This window comes from Stenella coeruleoalba (genome assembly GCF_951394435.1).
Source record: "Stenella coeruleoalba genome assembly, chromosome: 1".
Lineage (NCBI taxonomy): Eukaryota > Metazoa > Chordata > Mammalia > Artiodactyla > Delphinidae > Stenella > Stenella coeruleoalba.
In genome coordinates, this window is record NC_137169.1 from 14,717,182 (window position 1) to 14,738,103 (window position 20,922).

At 47.9% G+C, this 20,922-nt stretch overlaps 1 protein-coding gene across 2 annotated transcripts in view; it reads right to left on the reverse strand.

Annotated features, from left to right (window-relative positions):
• Positions 1–20,922, reverse strand: part of CAPZB (capping actin protein of muscle Z-line subunit beta) — a 136,585-nt gene that overhangs the window by 62,191 nt on the left and 53,472 nt on the right. For both annotated transcript variants that reach the window (XM_079933471.1, XM_079933472.1), the window contains exon 2: positions 12,900–12,989. In XM_079933471.1, coding sequence (XP_079789597.1) covers positions 12,900–12,989 — 90 coding nt within the window. The remainder of the gene's footprint in view (positions 1–12,899; positions 12,990–20,922) is intronic.

The following is a 20,922-nucleotide window of genomic DNA, read 5'->3' on the forward strand; positions in this document are numbered from 1 at the left end:
CTCTCCTCTGAGTAGCCTGCTGTCAAATACTTGTTCCAAAGCCTCCATCTGACATAACTCCTACCACCACCATCTCTAACATCAATTCTGCTCTTAGCTTGAAGGTTTCAATTACATAGAAGGTAACAGGCCCGCTAGGACCCAAAAGTCTGGAGTGTCACAAGTGCCACTCATACCTCTTCTCCTGCTCACCACACGTCCAGAGTTTGGTCGGTAATCGTGTGCAAAGGGGGGCCACAGGCTGGACGGCCCCTGCGTGAGGCCTCTCTTAGGCAGGTTCTGTGCATGTTGTGATTGACAGGGTCTCTAATGAACCTTAATTGTGAGTGAGACGGGCCCAGGAAGGCAGCAACAGATGTGGCAAAGGGGCAACCGTGAACCGTCCGACTAATGAATAAAAAGTGTCCGGCCTGATGAGGGCCACTGACCCAAAAATGGAGGAGGGCGGAATCATCCCTCACCCCTGCACCCTTTCTGAAGCTCTTACTCCTTTATGCGAGCAATGGGAAGCCACCCCCGCCTCCAATCCCCCAACAACAACAACAAAACAGGGACGGCGGTGCCGCTGGGTGGTGGTGGCAGCCGCTGCCTGGAGGTGGGGTCCACGTGAGCATTACCGTGGACGCTTCCGTCTCCGTCAGGATCTCGGCTTAAACCACAGACACCCGAACAGGACGCCCTGTCAATGTGGGAAGGGGAAAGCTACACTCTATTGTAAAGACTGAACAGCGTCTTGCTGGTGCTAATTACTGTGACAATATCTGCATTCAGAGGCAGCCGTCCGTCCGCTGGTGACCTGCAGTGACAAGGAGAAAGCTGTTCTTTCTCCTTGGGGAAGAAGGGGAGCTGCGGGCAGAGCCAGCAGGCAGGAGAAGGGCAGGATTCTGACTGGATGGGCCTGCGGACCCTGACGCTGCTGCTTACTAATCAGCTGTGAGGCTCTGACCGACTCATCAAGTTTCTCAGTTTCTTCCTCTGTAAAATGGGGCTACAGAAGACTAACCTTGTGGTAAATGTGTAAAGCATCTAGAAGAGTCTCTGGCATCTGATGGTTATCAATTCAAGCCAGGAGACCAGCACGGTTTTTATTATCATTTGCACACTGACCACACTGCACTCGTGCAAATCTGATGTGACCTCAGAACCCCGTGCAGCCCCTCTAAGCCAGGTACTATCCTAAAGCTTCACACACACGATCTCTAGTTCTCGAGGTCAGGGTCGTCAGGCCCACCTCCTAGACGGGCAAGTCAAGCCTCCGAGGACACACAGCTAAGACGTGATGAAGATGAGAGCAGAGTTTGGCTGGGGCTTCAGACTGCAAGGCGTTCAACTGAATCACATCCCACTGCTCCTTAGCAGACATGTCGGCCATCCGGTCTCAGACTAAGAGTTGCCCTAAAAACACCTAACCAAGAATTTTACAGAAGCTTGATCTCCAAGTATATGAAAATAGGCTGCTTTAACGTGGCAAATGGCGGGGTAAGGGGGAGAGGTGGGGGACGGGGAGAAGGGAACCATTAAATAACCAATCTGTTTCGAAGGAGAGTGCAAAATAACCGGGCACTCTGCTTCCAGCCCACGCCCCGAACTTCCACTCCTTGGCTGGCGGCACACGCACCGGGGGTATGAACAGGCAAGAGCAGGTGAGATGCTAAAACAGCTTCCCCAGCACGAGAAGCAGACTCAGGAGAGGCTCAAGAGGGGACAGAAACCCTGGAATAGAGGATCACTGCCGCTTGCCTATGAAAGGCCCTCAGGTATGGACTTGGGGGTTCTCCAGCTGGAGAAAAGGGGTGCCTGGGGGTTACACTGGCAGCAGGAAGAAGGAGGATAAAAACTAGAGACGGGGGTTCAAGCCAGGGACAAGAACTGAGCAGTCTTGATAAGGTGCAAGTGTAAAGTGAATGCAAGTGAAGGCGTGAGAAAGCACGACACTGGATAATAGAGAAAGGGATCCTGGGGACTCAGAGCTCGCAGCTGGCCTGTACTGGATGATATACAGGGGGGTACCTGGGTGGCACCCCTGGATGGCTGGAGTGAAGGTCATGAGGTCAAATGACCTGGCAGGTGACAATGCCAGCTGGCTTGTCCTTGGACAGTGAGATCAACCTTAAAGCCCCTCTCCACCTCGTAAGACCATCCAAGTACCTGGAGCAGTGAGAAGAGTGGCCGCCCAATCAATGAGCAAGGGGAGTGGAAGAGACCCACGCCCCGCCAGGGCAGACCAAGAAGTGTGCTCTCAGATTACCCCCGCCTCTGTGGAATGACAGGCCTTATTACTAGTCACGAAGCCCGTCAGCCACAGTCTGACTCTGGCCCCTTCCAACGGCTCTGGGGAGGCGGGCAACGGCGTTTCCCAGCTTTCCGTGCGGGGATCCCAACTTGAGAACTCAGGAAAGGTGGCGGGTGAGGGAGCGGTGGGTGTTCAAGCCCACCTACAATGGAGGGCCTCGGCACCGCCTCCCTTCCAGGTGAAACCAATCAAGTCCTTACAGTCGTAAGCTGGGTCATAACACCCCACCCCCACGCAAGTCAAAGCTGGGGCTGTGTCCACCTGTGAAAACAGCCAGGAAGGCTGCTTGGAACGTCAGGGCACAGCCCCTAGGCAGGCAGAACCCGGGGGTTAAGCCAACAGGTCCTAGGAAGCCAGTGGAGGTAGTAAAAGCATCAGTGAGCATTTTTTTAAGCACCTGTCTTTCCTGCACACGTTAGCCTTCATACACACTCCCAAGCCCTCACTGCCCCGGGAACGTGGGTTTCTTATGCCAATCTTGGGTACTGGAGGCAACTCTGGGAGGTGAGGTGATCTGCCTCTCAAAGCTGGAAGGCGGCCGAGGAAGGATTCAAGCTGGGTCTGCCTCGCTCTGCCTGACCGGAGGGGTGGGGAGGGGGGGTGCCAGGGGCCCCACCTGCTCGCCTTTCTCCCCAGAGTTACCCTTCGGGGCAGGTTATGTTCTCAGAGACCTGAGAGAAATCGATGCCTCTTCTGCCAGCAAAAGGGGACCCTGAAAGTAGTGACATTGACACAGGGTATCCATGGTGATGTTCTTTTAGTGCTGGGCAGCAGAACTCAGATCCTGGGCCTGAGACCATCTGGCCCTCACTTCACAGAGGAGGAGCCGGAGACCCAGAGAGACCTGCTGGTCACAGAGCAAGCTGGTGGCACCCAAAGCCACAACCCAGGCCTCCTGGCTTCCAATAAGACTTGCTTAATGTACGCAGCGCTTTCTCTCTCCTATTGAAGGAATTAGTTCTCTATTTGAAAAAAGCAACAAGAAAAGCTGTTTCTTTCCATGACACTTTACCAAACAGTTATGAAAATTTAAACATCACACTTAGGACCACTGCCCGAAAGGATCTAGAATCCAGGTCATCTGACGTGTAGGTTATGAACCTTTCCAGGAAACCAGTGTTTTCCAAAGTGGATTGCATGAAAGTGAGTTAGAGAAATGCTGAGTTAAAGGAAAATGGGTTCTTTTCTCCCTTTTCCTTTGCTAACTGTAGGACTTCTCAGAACCTTTAACATGACAATCTGGAGGAGAAGCTCCTAGAAGGTGATTAGAATGCGCCATGTTTCCTCAATTGTTCGCTGTCCTTGTTCCTCAAGAGACTCAACGCCAAGGTGAGCTGACCAATTTCATGAAAGTCGGGAAAAGTGTAAGTTGCATCCAGGAGGAAATAGAATCCATCCACTGAGCAGAAACAGGGGTCAGCAGTGAAGGAGACTCTCCCAGCCAGCCTATCTTGTTTCGTTTGTGGATTAGGCCTTTGCACGGCCCCCCCCTGTACATCTTGGCTCTGCCCCCCACAGTATTCCTACTTTTCTCATTAGTGGAGGCAATGGTGCACAGCGGCTGAGGGCCCTGGGCTGCTTGGGTTCACAGCTTGGCTCCTTCACCACTACCTGGTGACCCTGGACAAGCTGCCGAAGGCCCTGCTGTTGCTTCCGCCTAGTAGGGACGGATGACAGCAACAACCTCAGAAGGTGTTTTCTGAAGATTTAAGGAGATACGGTCTTTGCCAGAGGCTACAACTATTTTTCAGAGTTTGTTCTTTGCCTTTTAAGGTTTTTTTTTTATTAAACTTTTAAGCTAAATTTGCATATTTCAAAGCCACCACGTTGGCATTAGCTTCTATGCCTTATAAAGGCTCCCCCCCACCTCAACATCAAACGTCATTGACGTTTTCCCTCTGATTCTTTCATGTTCGTTTAATATTAGTTCCTTAATCCATCAGGAGTATGAGTACATGCCGTGCAATAGATATTCAGCTTGTTTTCCTTCAAAACTATTAGCTGTCCCAGCAATTTTACTGAAGAATCAATTCTTTTCTCGCATTGAACGGTGACTGTCACTTGTAATACACCCTAAGTTCTTACATCCCGGGGCCTGTTTCTGAGCTCTCGGACCGCATCCGCTCTGCCCTTACTTCCGACCTGTGCAGCTCTTCACGCACGGCCGACCTGCCTTGTGGGAAGCCTATTCCTAGGTGGCATGTTGTTCTGCTGTTACAAGTGGGATTTTGCCCTCCCATCCCCTGGCACCATATATATTCTAACCGGTTTATGCTGACTTTGGTACATTCGATTTAAAAGCAGTCACTTTCCGGACCCATCCCTTTAGATCCTGCAGTGCAAGAACTTGCTTTTCCTAAAATTTTTAGACTGGCTTAATCAACTGGAAGAAGAGATAGGGACATACTACTTGGGTTTGCACAACATGCTTTTGTAAGGAGCACGCCACCCCCCAACACACACAGTGCACACCGTGTGTGTGTGTGTGTGTGTGTGTGTGTGTGTGTGTGTGTGTGTTTTGGGGGTGGAGGTAGTCACCTCGGCACAACTGCTCCGACAGCCAGGCCAGGCAGAATCGGCATCAGTTTCTTTGCTCATCAAACTCTGAAGGGGCTTCATACCAGGAGAGACAGAAGAGAGATTCTACACGTCTTTTTTCCTGAGGTACCTAACAAGTTCCACGGTGCCTACCCTGCCCCATCACAAACGTCTTTTATAGTTTCACCTTAGAAGACAGTCTGGCCCTAGCAGGACCTATGAGAAATGACATACTGTAATGTTTTCACTTTTAAAGACAGCAATTCAACAGACAAGACTCTCCTCTTGGTCACGGAGCAGGTATGGGACTCATCGGGTGCTGGGGCATTCTCAGTTTCATCTATAAAAGGGGACCCACCCCACCCCCGCCACTCGCTTCACAGAGCAGCCGTGGAGATTAAACAAGTAATGGATGAAATGTATTAATAACGAGGACCATATATATCAGTGCTTCTGACATCTGATGGATCTCCATGAAAAGCAATTTATTTTCCTATGTCATCCACTGAAAAAGATTTTATGAAGAATGAAAAGAGGGGAGAAGCAAATTCTAAATCTGAGACCCAACAAAAAATAATTTTTATTTTGAACTCTATAATATCCTATGAAAAATAACAAAAGCATACCACTGGGTGGCTGACATTAAAGGGGATAGGAGACAACTAACTTTCCAATTACCTAGCTCTGGAGAATTTCAAGCCCGCGGCCGTAGTGGGAAATCTGCTGCGACTGTTCTAGAATGCTCAGGAGAGTCTCCGGGAGCAAAGCCGCCCCTGCTCCCTGAGGAACACACACACACAAGAAAGCAAATGACCCTGTACTCTTCTCCTTTATTCATTCTGTTTCAAGTTTTAACAGGTCTGGACTGCATGTTCAGGAGGCAATTCACGTCCTCCTTAACTGGATCAAATGAGGGTCTATTATTCTGCAGATAACAGAACTCATCAGAATTTCAAATAACTTCCGGCCATATCTATGGGGCGGGGGTCAGGTGAGGGCCCCCCAGGAAACCCCATTTCCTCTTTCTAAGCAAATCACGACATTTAGTCCTAGTTTAGAAGGGCTGCCTAGCTCCACCTTGACATAAATCACCCTCAGGTGGCAGAGTCCTCGCCTCAGCAACAGGCTGGGGTCGTGAAAGGCCACCTCCCTCCGCAGAGACACCCTGGGTGGGGAACAGAGGGCCGGTCCAGCACCCTGAGTCCGGGGTCTGCTTTCTCCCTCGGCCTTGCTTTAGTCACTACAGCTGCAGTCCATTCAAAGAGCAAAACGTTTGCATGAAAAGGCTCACCACAACTTTCCAAGGGATGGAGTTCATTAAAATACTGCTGGGGGCCTTTGGCTGGAATGCTTTTTCCGCCCTGTAAAACCGAAACTGCAGCACAGTTGCCTGTAGGAAAGCTCAGAACGAGCTCAGAAACATCAGTGCGACAGACTGTTTTCAGGGGTCCCTGCATAATTACCGACTATTCCATCCATCCCCCTGCGCCTGCTCCAGAGACAACATCTGGCCTGGGGGAGAACAGTTCCCTGTAGACCCCACCACAGATGCAAGAGTGGAAGCCAAGTGCTCCCACCTCCAACAGAAACCCACAGGCAACTTGCCCAGGTACTCGCCTGGGCCTGGCGGGCCTACTGAGCCCTGGCACCAGGGTCGGGAGCCCCTCTCCCCTCGGTTCCCAGGGGCCGACAGCAGGGAAACGAAACACTGTGGGCAGGCCCGGTCACAAAGCCCGGCTGAGCATCTCCAACAAGGCCCCAGAGCACCAGGGCATTGGGATGGAGTGCCCTACTTCCTGGAGCGCCAACTGGACTCGAGGCTTCGGTGAAGAAAGTGTTCTTTTTATGTTAAAATGTCTTGCATGTGGGCATGTTATGAACTGGGGTGCAATTCTTTTTTAAAAAGACAAAACATAAAATTCTCTGCTGGAGGCAGCCACTTTTGGCTTTGCCCTCAAAACTCCAAAGATAAGTGTTTGCTCTTGTCAGGAACACTTTGTCAGGAATGCTTTGGGAAAAGAATCTGAGAAACAGTAAGAGGCCAGGCGGAAGGTGGCCAGCAAGGAGGCAGAAGGGAGGGCGAAACTCACCGGAGAGCCGAGACTACTTCTATGCAGAAGTGAAGACAAATAATCGTGCCTGCTGTGATCTGTGAGGGAGATACAGCGTGCAAAGCTGGCGTGGCCAAGCCTCCCGCCTTCCAGAAAATCTTGCCTGAACTCCGCATTAAACGTCAGCTCTGCGGAGCCAGGCCTTTCATTTCGTACCCCCGGCACCCAGAATGGTGTCTGGCACAGGGAGATGTTAAATGCTTGTAGGAAGAATAACTCAGTTCTGCAACTCCTGACAGTTGTCCTCAGAGCTGATTAGCTGGTCCAGACCCAAGGGCTGAGAGGATCCGGCCAAGGTCATTTTTATCACGGATCAAGCTCTAGGATCCCAGCATTTTTTTTCCCCGTGGAAGAGAAGACGAGGAAGAAAGGCTGCACTTCTTCCCGGGTCGAGCACCGTGTCGGATTCATAAGAGGTGCTCAGTAAGTGTTGACTGAATCCACTCACTTTTCGCCTATTTAGTCTAAGATCTCTTCAGAAAGAAGACATTTTAAATGCTGTCTTTGAAACAAAGGAGGAAAACATGCTGGTACGAGACTATTTTAAACAGTGACGGTAACTGGGAAGCCAGGCAAGAAGAAAATACGGGCCTGGTCCCTCTTGACCACAGATGAACCAGATCACATCTGGCCTTAAGGTCCCCGGGCCCGGCACATCTTCAACCTCTGGGGACAGAGCTGAGTTTGAGTTGTGAGTTTTACCCCACACAGCTATCACTGGGAAAATCAGTTCCAGATTTCCTAGGTTCAGCTATTAGGGACTGGAAACTAACAATGCTTAGCAGAGATGCGACAGATAATCAATGATATTAATGACTATTAAATAATAACATCAGCCTCAATTTCAGTCACAAAGGAGTGTGAGCCTGGCTCCACGGGCTAATTCCCGCACGGAGAGCAGGTCTTGGCAGCACCAGCTGGAGGTCTCCACTCACTGGTTCAGGATCCCCCACGTCTAGGTGCGCCCCGTGCACGCCAGCCTTCTAGTCTGTCAAGTGGTAATCTCCCTGCGGACCTTGCAGTACCTACAGGCGGACAGCTTCTGTGAGCTGTTCAAAGCACAGGCACTGCTGAGGCTGCCCTTTCTATTTCTGGAGGGCAATTCTGCTTGCTAAAAAGAACTATGCTGAAATGAAAACCGATCAAGTTCTCAACTCCCTGGTCAGAGCATCAGAATGGCTCTTCCACCTCTAACCCACAGGCCTGGCGGGATGGCCTGGGTGCTTTCCCTCTCGTTGGGGGACACCCAAGAGCTGGATCTTCGGGTGGCTATAAGCAAAGTAGCGAGAAGGAATTAAAAAATGAAGTGACCGAGGGCTTCCCTGGTGGCGCAGTGGTTGAGAATCTGCCTGCCAATGCAGGGGACACGGGTTTGAGCCCTGGTCTGGGAGGATCCCACGTGCCGCAGAGCAACTAAGCCCGTGAGCCACAACTACTGAGCCTGCACTCTGGAGCCTGTGCTCCGCAACAAGAGAGGCCATGACAGTGAGAGGCCCGCACACCGCGATGAAGAGTGGCCCCTGCTTGCCGCAACTGGAGAAAGCCTTCGCACAGAAACGAAGACCCAACACAGCCAAAATTAAACAAACAAACAAACAAACAAAAAAACTTAACCTGAGTTGCCAAAACTCAGGTTAAGATAGTAAAAAAAAAAAAAAAAGTGACCAACATTTGCAAGCAAAGACTCTTCCACTTGGTTAAACAGATTTAGGTCTATTTTTGGTTTGCTCTTAAAAAGGCAAAGGACGGCGGCCTGCTGGGTGCCAATTTCCAGAAACAAACTCCTTCCTCAGCTCAGGGCTCAAAATACACCCCAGCGGAGAAGTTCTGGCTCTTGCTGCCAGTGTGCAGAGTAAAGCCATAGGAGGTCAAAGTTTAGGAAGCCGAGGGAGCATCTTAACGTCATATGATTCTTGGCCCACATGGACCTGTGGGTATTTCTGAAACAGCTTAACAACGCATCTCGGCTGGCTTCACTCTAGCACAATGGGATTAATATGTAATAAAATGATGTTTTGGCCATCTTGCAAAGGAAGGTCATTTCCCACCAATCAGAGCAGGCATCATAATTCCAAGCAGCAAAAGCTCTGACAGTGGAAAGAAGAGAAAAGAAAACCGATCTGGCCTGATAAATCGGGCTGCCTCGGCCTAGCTGCCAAGCATACGCCACATTTCTCTTGTAATTGGACCACTGGTGGACCGGATAAGTTCCCCACATTTTCTCTGGCGCCGACATCCAAGCGAGGCCGTTCCCTTCATGGGGTTTGCTGGCAAATCTGGACATTCTCGTCAGTCTTAGAATACAACCTCCACCTCCCCGTCATTACTTGCGGCAGGTGAGCACGGGAGGAGTGACTGCAGTGCTGTGCACCGGGGCCAGGGCGTTAGCCGCTCTGAAAACGTCTGACTGATCCCAGATTACACGGAACAAAGGCCCGGATGCACTGCTTCTAGGAGACCCGTGACAGGGCGAGTTTTCTAAAATTACAGCTTTGGGAAGGAACTAAAGCTACAAGTGAACTTCAGAGCCACAGCAGTACACTCAGCACGAATGGACTCTTACAGGAAAGAAAGAATTTTGCAAATCCAGTTGAAAAGAAACAACAGCAAAAAAACAGAACAAAATGAAAACCAGTCATTCCCAGGGAAAATGGAAGAAAAATAGCAGTGATGAAAGAAAAACATTCAAAGGAGTAATTTCCAGGACTACAAAACCAACCCAAAGGCTCCTTATGCATCACAGTGCATAGCAGGGGCCTCAAACGGCTTTTGAAGCATGGAGAGGCCATGCCTTACCAGACCCTAATTCAGTGAAAAGTCAGGCTCCACTTCCATTTCGAAACTCATCATACTTCAAATTAAAAAATTAATGAGAATACCAACTCCCCGGCCCATCCTGGATGATGGGAATCCATCATGGCCTCTTGCTCAGCCTTTGGAGGTAGATGGGGCTCAAGGCGGGTCCTGCACAACCTGGCGAGGGCAAGTCGGTGCCTTCCAGGCTCTCCAGGAAGCAGCGGACCAGAGCGAACTGTGCAGTCTCAGTGGCCCGGCTCAAAGTAGGGAACGTCTTTCAAGTCTCTGGTTTTCTTTTAATTATGTGAACTTTAAATTATTTTCCATAATACATCTATGTTTAAAATATTTCAGATTAGAAATGAATTAAATTATTTAACATTTTCCCCCCAAACAGGAAAGACAGACAGATGAGGGAGACACACCATATTTAATCTGCTGCTCTGAGTGTTAAGTGATTCGACCTAAAGGTGCCCAGCAGTTATCCCGGCAGGAGGATTCCCGGTGCTGCTTGAGTACCGGGAGTACCAGAGTACCACCCTGCTTCTCCCTCAGAGTCTACATCATCCAATAAAGGTGCAGCGGTCTTATGTGCCTTAGAGGGGTACTGTGAAAACTAGATGAAATGAGAAATAACACAACAGCAGCGTCCAGCTCAGTCCAGAGAACACAGCAGGTGTTCAACAAACGGCAGCTGCCGACCCCACAACCTACACCTGCCTCCACCCCCTCGCCAGCCACATTCTACGGATGACAATGTTACACGTGGGAAAACAGCGCACTCTGACAGTCATCTCTGGGACGTCACATACTACACATCGCACATCAGGAGCAGATACAGTGTGGGATGTCAACCTGGGTCCAAGTGTCCTCCTGCAAACTAAACCCTCAGGACGATTCTCTCACCCAGTATTATCTGGCCAAGGTGAAGGACGGCTCTTGACACGGCTCTTTCATTCACCATCAATGCTGTAATTTCCCTGCTGAGCCCAAGTAAAATTGGTATAGACAGCAGTTGGTATACCAGCTGACCAGGTTTCCACAGAAGTAGCTACACACACATCTCTGCAACAGTGACGAGCGAGTCACAGAGAAGCGACACGGCTATAGGAAAACACTTCAGTTGCCATAAGAACAAAATAGCCTGTGAAACAGCAAGAAGACTCTACTGAGAAAAATTTGCTCATCTCTTACTTCTATTCTTGGTCTATTTCTAAAATACAATAATAAATGAATTGGCAAACTAAATTTAAACGCAGCCGGGCACACTGTCATGCTCAGTGGAAACGCAGCATCAGCCTCTGCAGCTGACCAGGTTAGGGACCTGATCCTACCCACGGCTTCTGCCCACCCACTTCCGCATGTGCTCAACCAAAACTCTCCAACCAAGAAAAACAAGCCACACCGCACTTCCCAGGCTGCGTCTTGCGGTGCTACCTGACAGGATTGCTGAGAGTTAAATGAGGCCACGCGAGGAAAACGCTTAGCACAACACACCGCGTCCAAAGTGCAGGATGTGGGCTGACGGCAGCAATTCCACATCAAATCCAAGCCCTCCTGCCGACTTCCAAGGATACCTCCTACCCATCCAACTTTATACTCCATCATTTCCCAACAGAGACCGTTTCTCTGACTCACATTTCACACGACCATCCAATGTTTGAGCCAATGTTTAAAAATTAGGATCTTTCACATAAAGCTCCAAATGTACGTACGGCACCCCAGAAAAATCTGAGAACAAGCCACAGAGCATCAGACCCCACAGGGCAAGAAGCGACAGGAGCAAAGCGCCTGCCAGCCAGACCTCTTCTTTACGTCAAGGCCACTTCAGCCATCTACATCGCCCCCCCCCACCCACTGCCCCGGGGCTCTGGGTGTGGCATTTCCCCCCACACACACCATTCGGAGCATATGGTGGGTTCGCTCAGATCACAATTCAGCATTCTGTTCTTTAACAGTCATCTAAGACGGCTGGGCAGGCAGCTTTGGTGCTTTCATCACAAGCACCTGTAGCTGGCTTTCTCATCAGGGCTGTGTACCTTGAGAAACCTCCTCCACCTCATTGCCTGAATTATTACATGGAAAAGCAAGCAAGCTGACAACTCCATCCACAGGCTCGACTCTGTCCAAAGAGCTGCCTCTCACTGGGAGTCTGTGTCTCTATAAATACACAAATAGTTGCACAACGGACCCCGCAGACTGCTGCGGAGAGTCTTATCTGTGAATGACATGAGTCTCCCGCAGTAACGTTTTCCCCTAGTAAAACTGTTCTGAATGCATCCAATGGAACTAAATGTATCACTACAGCATATGAACAAGTTTTCAAGCTACTATTTTAAAAGACATCTAGTTGATGAGCAATGGTTGGCAATTGATAATGACATCCAAGAAGATGGGGAACACAGTGAAAAGAACAGAGGACGACCTGGGAGGGCTCAGGTTCTGACCCGGAGCCAGAACTCACTGGCCAAATGATCTACTAACTAGGCTGGCTCTTGGGGCCTGATTTTATTTTACTTCTTTTCATTATTTACCATAGCTTTATAGGTGTTTTTGAATACTCTGAACATTTTCAAGTAATATTATGGTGCCAGTTAATCTCTGGCATCATTTTGAGACCTATCATTCCATACATATGCATGAATAAACAAATAAATATTTTAAAAAGTAGATGTGATGAGCTCTTTAAAAGCCCATTTTTGTGTTTTATGCCATTTCAAAATAGAAGTGAAGCCACCAAAGCATTTGAGAGGCTAGATTTTTGTACTGCTTTGGCTGGAGAAACTTCCACAATGGCAAAGAGACTAGTAAAGCCTGGAACCAGGCACTGCTGAACACCTGCTGGATTTGTGGGGCCTCTTCTTCCCTAGGCCTAAAGGTAAGCTTCTAAGAGTGAAAAGAAGGCAGCTGGGGGAAAGGGACAGGCAGTATCCACTTTAGAGCTCCTGTCTTGGGCTCGATTTACATAGGTGGCACTGAAAGAATGACAATCATAGGAAAGCCATCTCCTCTCTGGAGGAATCTCATAACCCAGTGGTGGTGTCTAGTTGGAGACAGAGGAGGTTTCTTGTGTGATCTGAATTGTGTGTGGAAAAGGGTACACAAAACCAATCTAGTACGAGCCCCAGCCCCAAAGAAAACCATACGAACAAGGCACATACCAGGTCTATCAGGTCGCTGAGGTTTTTCTCGATCTGCTGTGGAGGCAGGCGCCTCATCAAGTCCAAGGCACAGTCCAGCTGCTGATCACTCTGTCAAAGGAGAAACAGGAGTGTCTGGGTCACTTTGCCAGTAGAAACACCAAAACCCCCCTTTCAAAAGCATTCTGGCAGCTGCAGCTTGCCCAGGTACCCTGAGACCGAAGAGGTCTGCAGTGGACCCTCTGGCACAGCTCCTGGCGGGAGACTAGCCAGTCCCTCCCGGATGGCAGTGTCTGTCTCAAGTGGAGGCATCCAAAAAACAGTTCAGCATGTGGAAGTGGGCTGGAGAGTCTGGAAAGCTGCCTTGCTCAGTCCACGTCTCAAAGCCTCATCAACTTCCTTCAGCAGCTCTCCAGACCGGCAAACGTATTAACTCCCAACTGGTCCTGCAGTGATCAGGCTCGAGCAGCAGGTTAGGCACTGTTCTTTGCTGTAACCTGGACATGAATGTCAGGAAATGTCACCTGACCAGGTTCCCTGATGAGCTCCAAGCCAGGGACAAAGCCAGGCAAAGAACAAGCAGCAAGATGCGCACAAACGTTTAAGTGCTTCAGTCATTCTACTGAGGCTGGGCCCATCTTCCCAGGCGCCAGGCCCCGGCAAAACAGACCAAGACCTGAAACATCTACAGTTGAGAGCTCGCGCTCGCTGGGAAAGTGACCAACAAGTGTGTAAATCGGGTCGGTGCTGCCGCAGGGGCGCGGGAGGATAAAGACTGCCCTCATTCTCAGGATAATCTCTTCATTTGATATTCATGCTGCAGATATTTACTGAGAGCCACCACGTGCCAGTCACCGTAAACATGCAATAAGTAATGGAGAGAGGAAGGAAGGAACTGAGCGGGGGTGAGACCGGTAGAGCGTCTGGTAGGGTGCAGAGTATTGATTCAGTGCACAGTGGGCTGTAACACAGAAGGAAGGCCAGAGGCTCGAGAGGAGCAACCAGAAATAAGGTGGGAAAGGTGGGCCCAGTAAAATGATGAAGACCACTGGACGCAACACTAAGAAGTGCAAGTAAGGCGCATGGAGCCTCCAACACAACTAACCAGAGGCACTACCTGATTTTGTATCCTGAATCTGCTCTGCTCAGACCAATCTCAGGATTTCTGAAAGCCCTACATCAACACGCTTAAGAATCTTTATAAAGTATACAAGGTAATCCTGGAAATGCCACATTTGGCAGTAATGAAATATAACCTTTGAATCCAACCATCTGCACTTCAAGGTACTCAACCACAAACAGGCTGTGGGACGCAAGGACCCACTTTGTATACACCAGAGACATAACACATAAGTTAACTGGAAGCAGTTTCACTCCCAGGTAATCGATGTGGCATATACAGCAGGCTGTTTTTGGAAAAGAAAACAAAACCAAAAAACCCGTCCCCTGCTCAGGATGGTTATCAGTGACAGTTTATTCTGGGACACACAACAAACTGGCTATACCCTGCAAAGAAACACACACACACTCCAGAAACCTTAGAGCACTTGTTTTCCTTAGTGAAACATTCTAGCAACCAGGTATTCCCTACCTGTGCCGTGCCTTCTATGCCAGCCAAGGCCAGGGAGACATGGGTGTGGCCAGCTGACATGGGAAGACATTTTAACATCACTTCTAGGGTCAAGAACACAGATAAACTGATTTAACACTAGAGAGACTTATATTCAGTGCTCTGTTCGGCCATTCATTAACTTAGGACCTTGGGCAAATTTCTTAACCTCCAGGAACCTCTATTTATCCTGTGAAACTGAATAAAGGAAACCACATTTAAAATGGAGTCAGGAGGCCAGAAGGGGGAGCTCTCGAGCACCAGCACTAGGCATCAATTACACACCCCAACAGGAAGAGAGGGACCTTGTATTGCCAGCCGGAGGAAAGATTTCTCCTTATCCAGCAGCGAGCCCAGGCAATGGGAAGCCATCACCACCCTGAACTCTCGCCTTCCTCTGATGGACATTCCTTCTAAGCAACCCCCCCACCCCAACTTCATTTTTCTCTATAATGTTCCTCTCCTTTGTTTTCTGAACTTGCCTATAGTCTTTGCTATTCCATCCCTGAATTGCAATTCTCTGCAATTCCTGAATAAATCCATTTTACTGGTAAAATAACTGGCTGTTTTATTTTTAAGGTCAATAATCCATAAAATGGGAATAGTATCTACTTCACAGGGTTGTTGGAACGATCTGACTAATAACTGTGAATTGTTTAATACGCAGTAGTACACATTGGACTGGGAGTGTTTTCTGTGTATGTGTGCAAACACGTGTTTTAATTTTTAAAATGTAAGTATTTTATAACATTTGCCCCACTCGACCCAACCCAGAAATCTTTCCTGTTGCTCTCATCTGGAGCTAGGTATTCAAACTCCATAAACAGCTATGTGCTCCCTTAGCCGTGCAAGAAGAGAAAACCCTAAATGATTCAAGTCAAACTACTTAAAAGGTGTAAACTAATGGGCCAAAGACCTTAACAGACATCTCATCAAAGAAGATATACAGATGGCAAATAAACACATGAAAAGACACTCAACATTACACCACGAGAGAAATACAAATTAAAACGAGGTGCCATTACACGTCTATTAGAATGAATGAAATCCAGAATTGTTATCGCCAAAAGCTGAAAGGCAGGTGGTGCGACAGTAACTCTGGTGGGACGCAAAACGGCACGGCCGCTTCCAAAGACGGGTAGGCAGTTTCTTACAAAACGAAGCATACTCCTACCACACAATCCAGCAATCACGCTCCTTGGTGTTTACCCAGAGTAGTTGAAAACTAACGTCCAGGAACTTCCCTGGTGGCCAGTGGCTAAGACTCCACGCTCCCAATACAGGGCGTCTGGGTTCGATCCCTGGTCAGGGAACTAGATTCCACGTGCCTAGATCCCACATGCCGTAACTAAGAGTTCGCATGCCGCAATTAAGACCTGGTGCAGAGGAAAGAAGGATGGGAGGGAGGGAGGGAGGGAGGGAGGAAGGAGGAAAACTAATGTCCACACAAAAACCTGCCCACAACAGCTTATGGCAGCTTTATTCGTAACTGCCAAAACTTGGAAACAGTCAAGATGCCTTCAGTAGGTGAATGGATAAAGAAACAGTGGTGCATCCAGACAAGGGAATGTTATCAAACCATGAAAAGATGTGGAGGAAACTTAAATGTCTACCACTAAGTGAGAGAAGCCAATGTGAAAAGGCTACATACTCCATATGAATCCAGCTATATGACATTCTGGAAAAGACAAAACTATAGAGACAGTAACAAAATCAGTGGTTGCCAGGGGATGGAAGGGAGAGAGGGATGACAGTAGGCACAGCACAGACGATTTTCAGGGCAGTGAAACTACACTATGTAATACTATATATAATGGTGGGTATGTGTCATTTTAAATTTGTCCAGACCCATAGAATATACAACACCAAGAGTGAACCCTAATGAAAACTATGGATTTTGAGTGATTATGACATGTCAATGTAGGTTCATCAATTGTAACTCTCGTAGGGGATGCTGACAGTGGGAGCTGATATGCATGTGTGATAGTGGGAGCTGATATGCATGTGTGGGGGGCACAGAGTATATGGGAAATCTCTGTACCTTCTGCTCAATTTTGCTTTGAACCTAAAACTGCTTTAAAAAAAATCAAGTCATTTTTCTTTTTTTCAAAGGTGTGAATTAGTGTTTCTCAACTGGGATTGATTTCGCCCTCCCCACCAACCCGCAGGAACATGTGGAATGTATGAGGACGTTTTCGGTTGTCATCACTGTCTGGAAAGACAGCTACTGGCATCTAATGGGTAGGTGTCAGGGATGCTTCAAAACATCTGCGATGTACAGGACAGACCCCAACAACCTGGCCCCAAATGTCAGTAGAGCCAAGCTGGAGAAACCTTGGTTTAAAAGGATTGTTTTGGGGACTACAGACTCCCAAACTCTGGTCAAAGCTAAGGCCCCAGAAAACGGCACAGAACATTTTACATACAATTCTAACTCACAGACTACCTGTAACCCTAAAAACGGCTGGTCTTTGGAAATTGTCTCAACTGGATATTAACAATACTCCTGAGAACTAGAAAAAAATTTTAGATATAAGCCTAGCTACACTGAATCATTTTTTAATATTCAAAATATATAATTAGCTTTACAACTCAATATCAAAAAAAAAAAAAAAGAGACAGTCCCCCAAGAAGATACACAGATAGCCAACAGGCACATGAAAAGATGCTCAACACCGCCAACCATCAGAGAAACGAAAATCAAAACCACAATGATACAACACCCCACACATGTCAGAATGGCCATCACCAAAAAGATCAGAAACAAGAAATGTTGGTGAAGATGTAGAGAAAAAGGGACTCTCCTACACTTTTGGTGGGAAGGTAAACTGGTGTAGCCACCATGGAAAACGATATGGAAGCATACATAATGGCAGTCCCATCTTCCATTCCCACCAGCAGTAAAGTAATTCTATGCTGAACCTTTAATCCAGAACACAGTGGGATGTTCAGAAGGGATTAACTAGAAACTGAGTAGTGTATTATCTAGGAAAAGAAAAGTCATAACTTGACCAGAGAAGATCAACATGAAAAGACACTATTTTAACCCTTCCAAGGAGCCTGTTCACATGCCCCCAACCCCAATATGCTGACCACGGCCGCACCCTCCAAGGGTGCTGGTAGCATGAAGGCTTCCTTCTGGACAGTCCTCTGACTGGATTGAGTTGAAAGCACTAAAATACTACTGCAAAATGGTCTAACTTGTATTTTGCATTAATCCCAACAATCTTAATAGGAAATACTCACTACAAATTTCTAAGGCTAAGGATGTCTAACTAGCATTAAATTAGAAAATGACTAAAAGCTTCCCATAAGCCACGCAACATGGGAAAGCTTAATGACAGCTTGTAAGAAGTTAAAATTAGAGTTAACCGGAGCCCTTGGCTTGGGGGGTGGGGGGGGGTCATCCCAAATCCTGAGGGTCCCAAACGGGAAACAGCATAAGAGAATGAAGAAAACATGGATGGTCCACAGCTACGTACAACATGAGTGGCCCCAGAAATAGAATGATGGTGGGGGAGGGGAAGCAAGTCCAAGGGTTAGGACCTAGGATGCTCAAAAGCCAGCAATCCTGAACTGTTATTTAGACACACACACACACATACACACACACACACACACACACACACACACAGTGTGCGTGTGTGTGTGTGTATGTCTGTATTTTAAACCAATATAGTAAGGCTTTCTTTCTTATTAGCTAAGACAAGAGAATGTTAAATACAAAATTCAGAAGACTGAGAAGAATAGTTATAAGGCAAGAAGCCACTAGGGGAAGACGAAAGTTGCTATTCATCTAAGTCATGCACAGAATAATGGATTCAAGGATGTTCATAATATCATGTTGCTTAAACTTACATATATGTTAATATGTTCCTTTATAGTTATCAAGGATCTAAATATTTTTGAGTTGATATTTGTGTATTGTGTAAGACTGGGGTCCAGTTTCATTCTTTTGCATGTAGCTGTCCAATTTTCCCAACACCATTGATTGAGGAGACTGTCCTTTCCCCACTGTATATTCTTGCCTCCTCTGTCATAAATTAATTGATCATATATGCATGGGTTTATTTCTGAGCTCTCTGTTTCACTGTCACAGTTTCACTTCACTTAATATTTTTTAAAGGTAATAGAAAAAAATACAAGCAAGAGCAAACAAGGACAGAAACTGGGAATTAGGAGCTCAGAGTCCAAAGTTTGCCGTGTCACTGGATGTCTGTGCAAGCTACTCTGCTCACTTAACCTCATGGTCTGGGATTTGGGGAGAGGGCCTCTAAGAGTCCTTCTAGTGGGCTGTGCACTGTATCCCAGTCTAAGCGCAGACGCACCCACCACACCCATCATGCCCTTCAACAGCCCCCTGCAGGCCAACAACTAGGTTTCAATTCAACAACCAAGGCTTGAGTGCCGGCCACTGGCCAGGCCCTGAATCAGGCCCAGTGAATGAAACCTAGTCCTGACCCTCAAGGAACCATCCACAAAAGAGCCTATCATGTGAGGCATATGATCATATGAGGCAAGTGTGATGTCTAGAGCAATGGGACATAGAAGCTGCAGAGATGAGGCATAGCTCACAATACACTGATGTGCACTTCTTCATGTATCAATTATATTCCTAGGATTTCCCGGCTTTCCATTATTTTGTATACTGCCACCCCGTGACCAAGGGCTCTCCACGTGATGGTTCCTTTGAAACACTAACTGATCCTAGACACTTCCCTCATAAAACGAGCTTTCCCAGTTCCACCTTCCATGGGTGGCGTTTTCCAGGTTGAAAGGTAAATAGTAAAAGAATGATGTACTTCCCTGGTGGTCCAGTGGTTAAGAATCCACCTCCCAATGTAGGGGACGAGGGTTCAATCCCTGGTCGGGGAACTAAGATCCCACATGCCGCGGGGCAACTAAGCCGTCGCGCCACAACTACTGAGCTCGCGTGCCTCAACTAGAGAGCTTGCATGCTGCAACTACTGAACCCATGTGCTCTGGAGCTCGCACGCCACAATCAGAGAGAAGCCTGCACACTGCAACGAAGAGCCCGGGTACTGCAACGAAAGATCCCACCTGCCACAACTAAGACCCGATGAAGCCAAATAAATAAATAAAATTTAGGGGAAGAAAAGAATGACCATTTCACGTCACTCTCCATAATTCTCTGCCCATTCAATTAGTCATTCAATAATTATTTGAGGGTTTCCTAGGTAACAAGCACTGTTTTTGACGCTGAATGGTTAACATAACGAAGTCCCTGTCTCCAGGAGCTTATGGTGTAGTCAAAATCTATACAGAAAAAGACAGATGAGTCCTCGTTAGGATGTCAGAATACGGAGGGGACAGCTCCCCTGCTTTAAGCTGGTGAGGCTTCAAGGTGTTGGTTTAGATTTTTGGTTGTGTTTTTTCAGAATATAAACTGAGCTGGGGAATGTTTCACTTTCTGCTCCTTTTTCACATGACTGGAAGAAACACACAAACTGCTTAAAAATCACAACAAGTAAAACAACTGTTAATACAGACTAGAACAATTTTTCAGAATAAGAAATCAAATAAAACACTACAGCTTAAAAAATCTACTAAGGAATTTTCAGACACTGGGTAGTGTTGCCAGCAATTTGCAGAACTGTGAAACTTGGCCTACTCAATGAACTAAAAAGGCAGAGACTAATTTGGAAATCATCACCTAACAACAGCTATTCAGTCCCCAGGTGGGGATGCAGAGAACAGGACATGTCCCAACCTGCAATAAACTCAAAAAAGCTTAATACAATAAACACACCAATCCACAAAAATGAAAAACGTTTCACAAAGGTCCATATGAGTGGTACAGGGAACTGCAAAAGATGCCTCAGAAGAGGGGGTACACGCACCGGTTATCACGGGCTAAGCAGGGGTGCCCCGGGCAGACATGGAGGCAGCAGGCGCAGTGAGACGAGGAGAGGTCAGGAGAGCCGAGGCGCGCTTGGAGGAAGGCAACGCAGTGGGGTGTGGCCCTGGTCCCGGGCCCACAGCAAGGCTAGGTTACAGCCAAACCCTCCCTCTGAGGGCAGTGGCGTCCTCAGCAGGCTCCGGGCTCCGCGGAGCTCCAAGGCCTGGGGACAAAGCCTTGGTGCTCCCAGCCGTCTTGCGTTTGTCGACTTTATAGGTACAGCTTGTGTGGCCTTTAAAACTTTAAAACGTGCTTCTCCAGAAGGGATTAGGAGCCCCGGAAGATTTTCCCACAGAGGACTGAGAGGAATACTGTCGTGTCGTAGAAGGTGAAGCGGATTACAGTTCCCAAAAAACGGCCTTAGCAAGCTCTCACCCCCTCGCCCCGTTATAACGTGACTGTCATTCCTCCACTGAGAGGTGGAGTCCGCGTCCCCTCCCCTAGGAATGGGGAGAGTTTTGTGACTGCTTTTATCAACACAGAATTCAACGCAGGATTCACCTCTGTCACTTCTG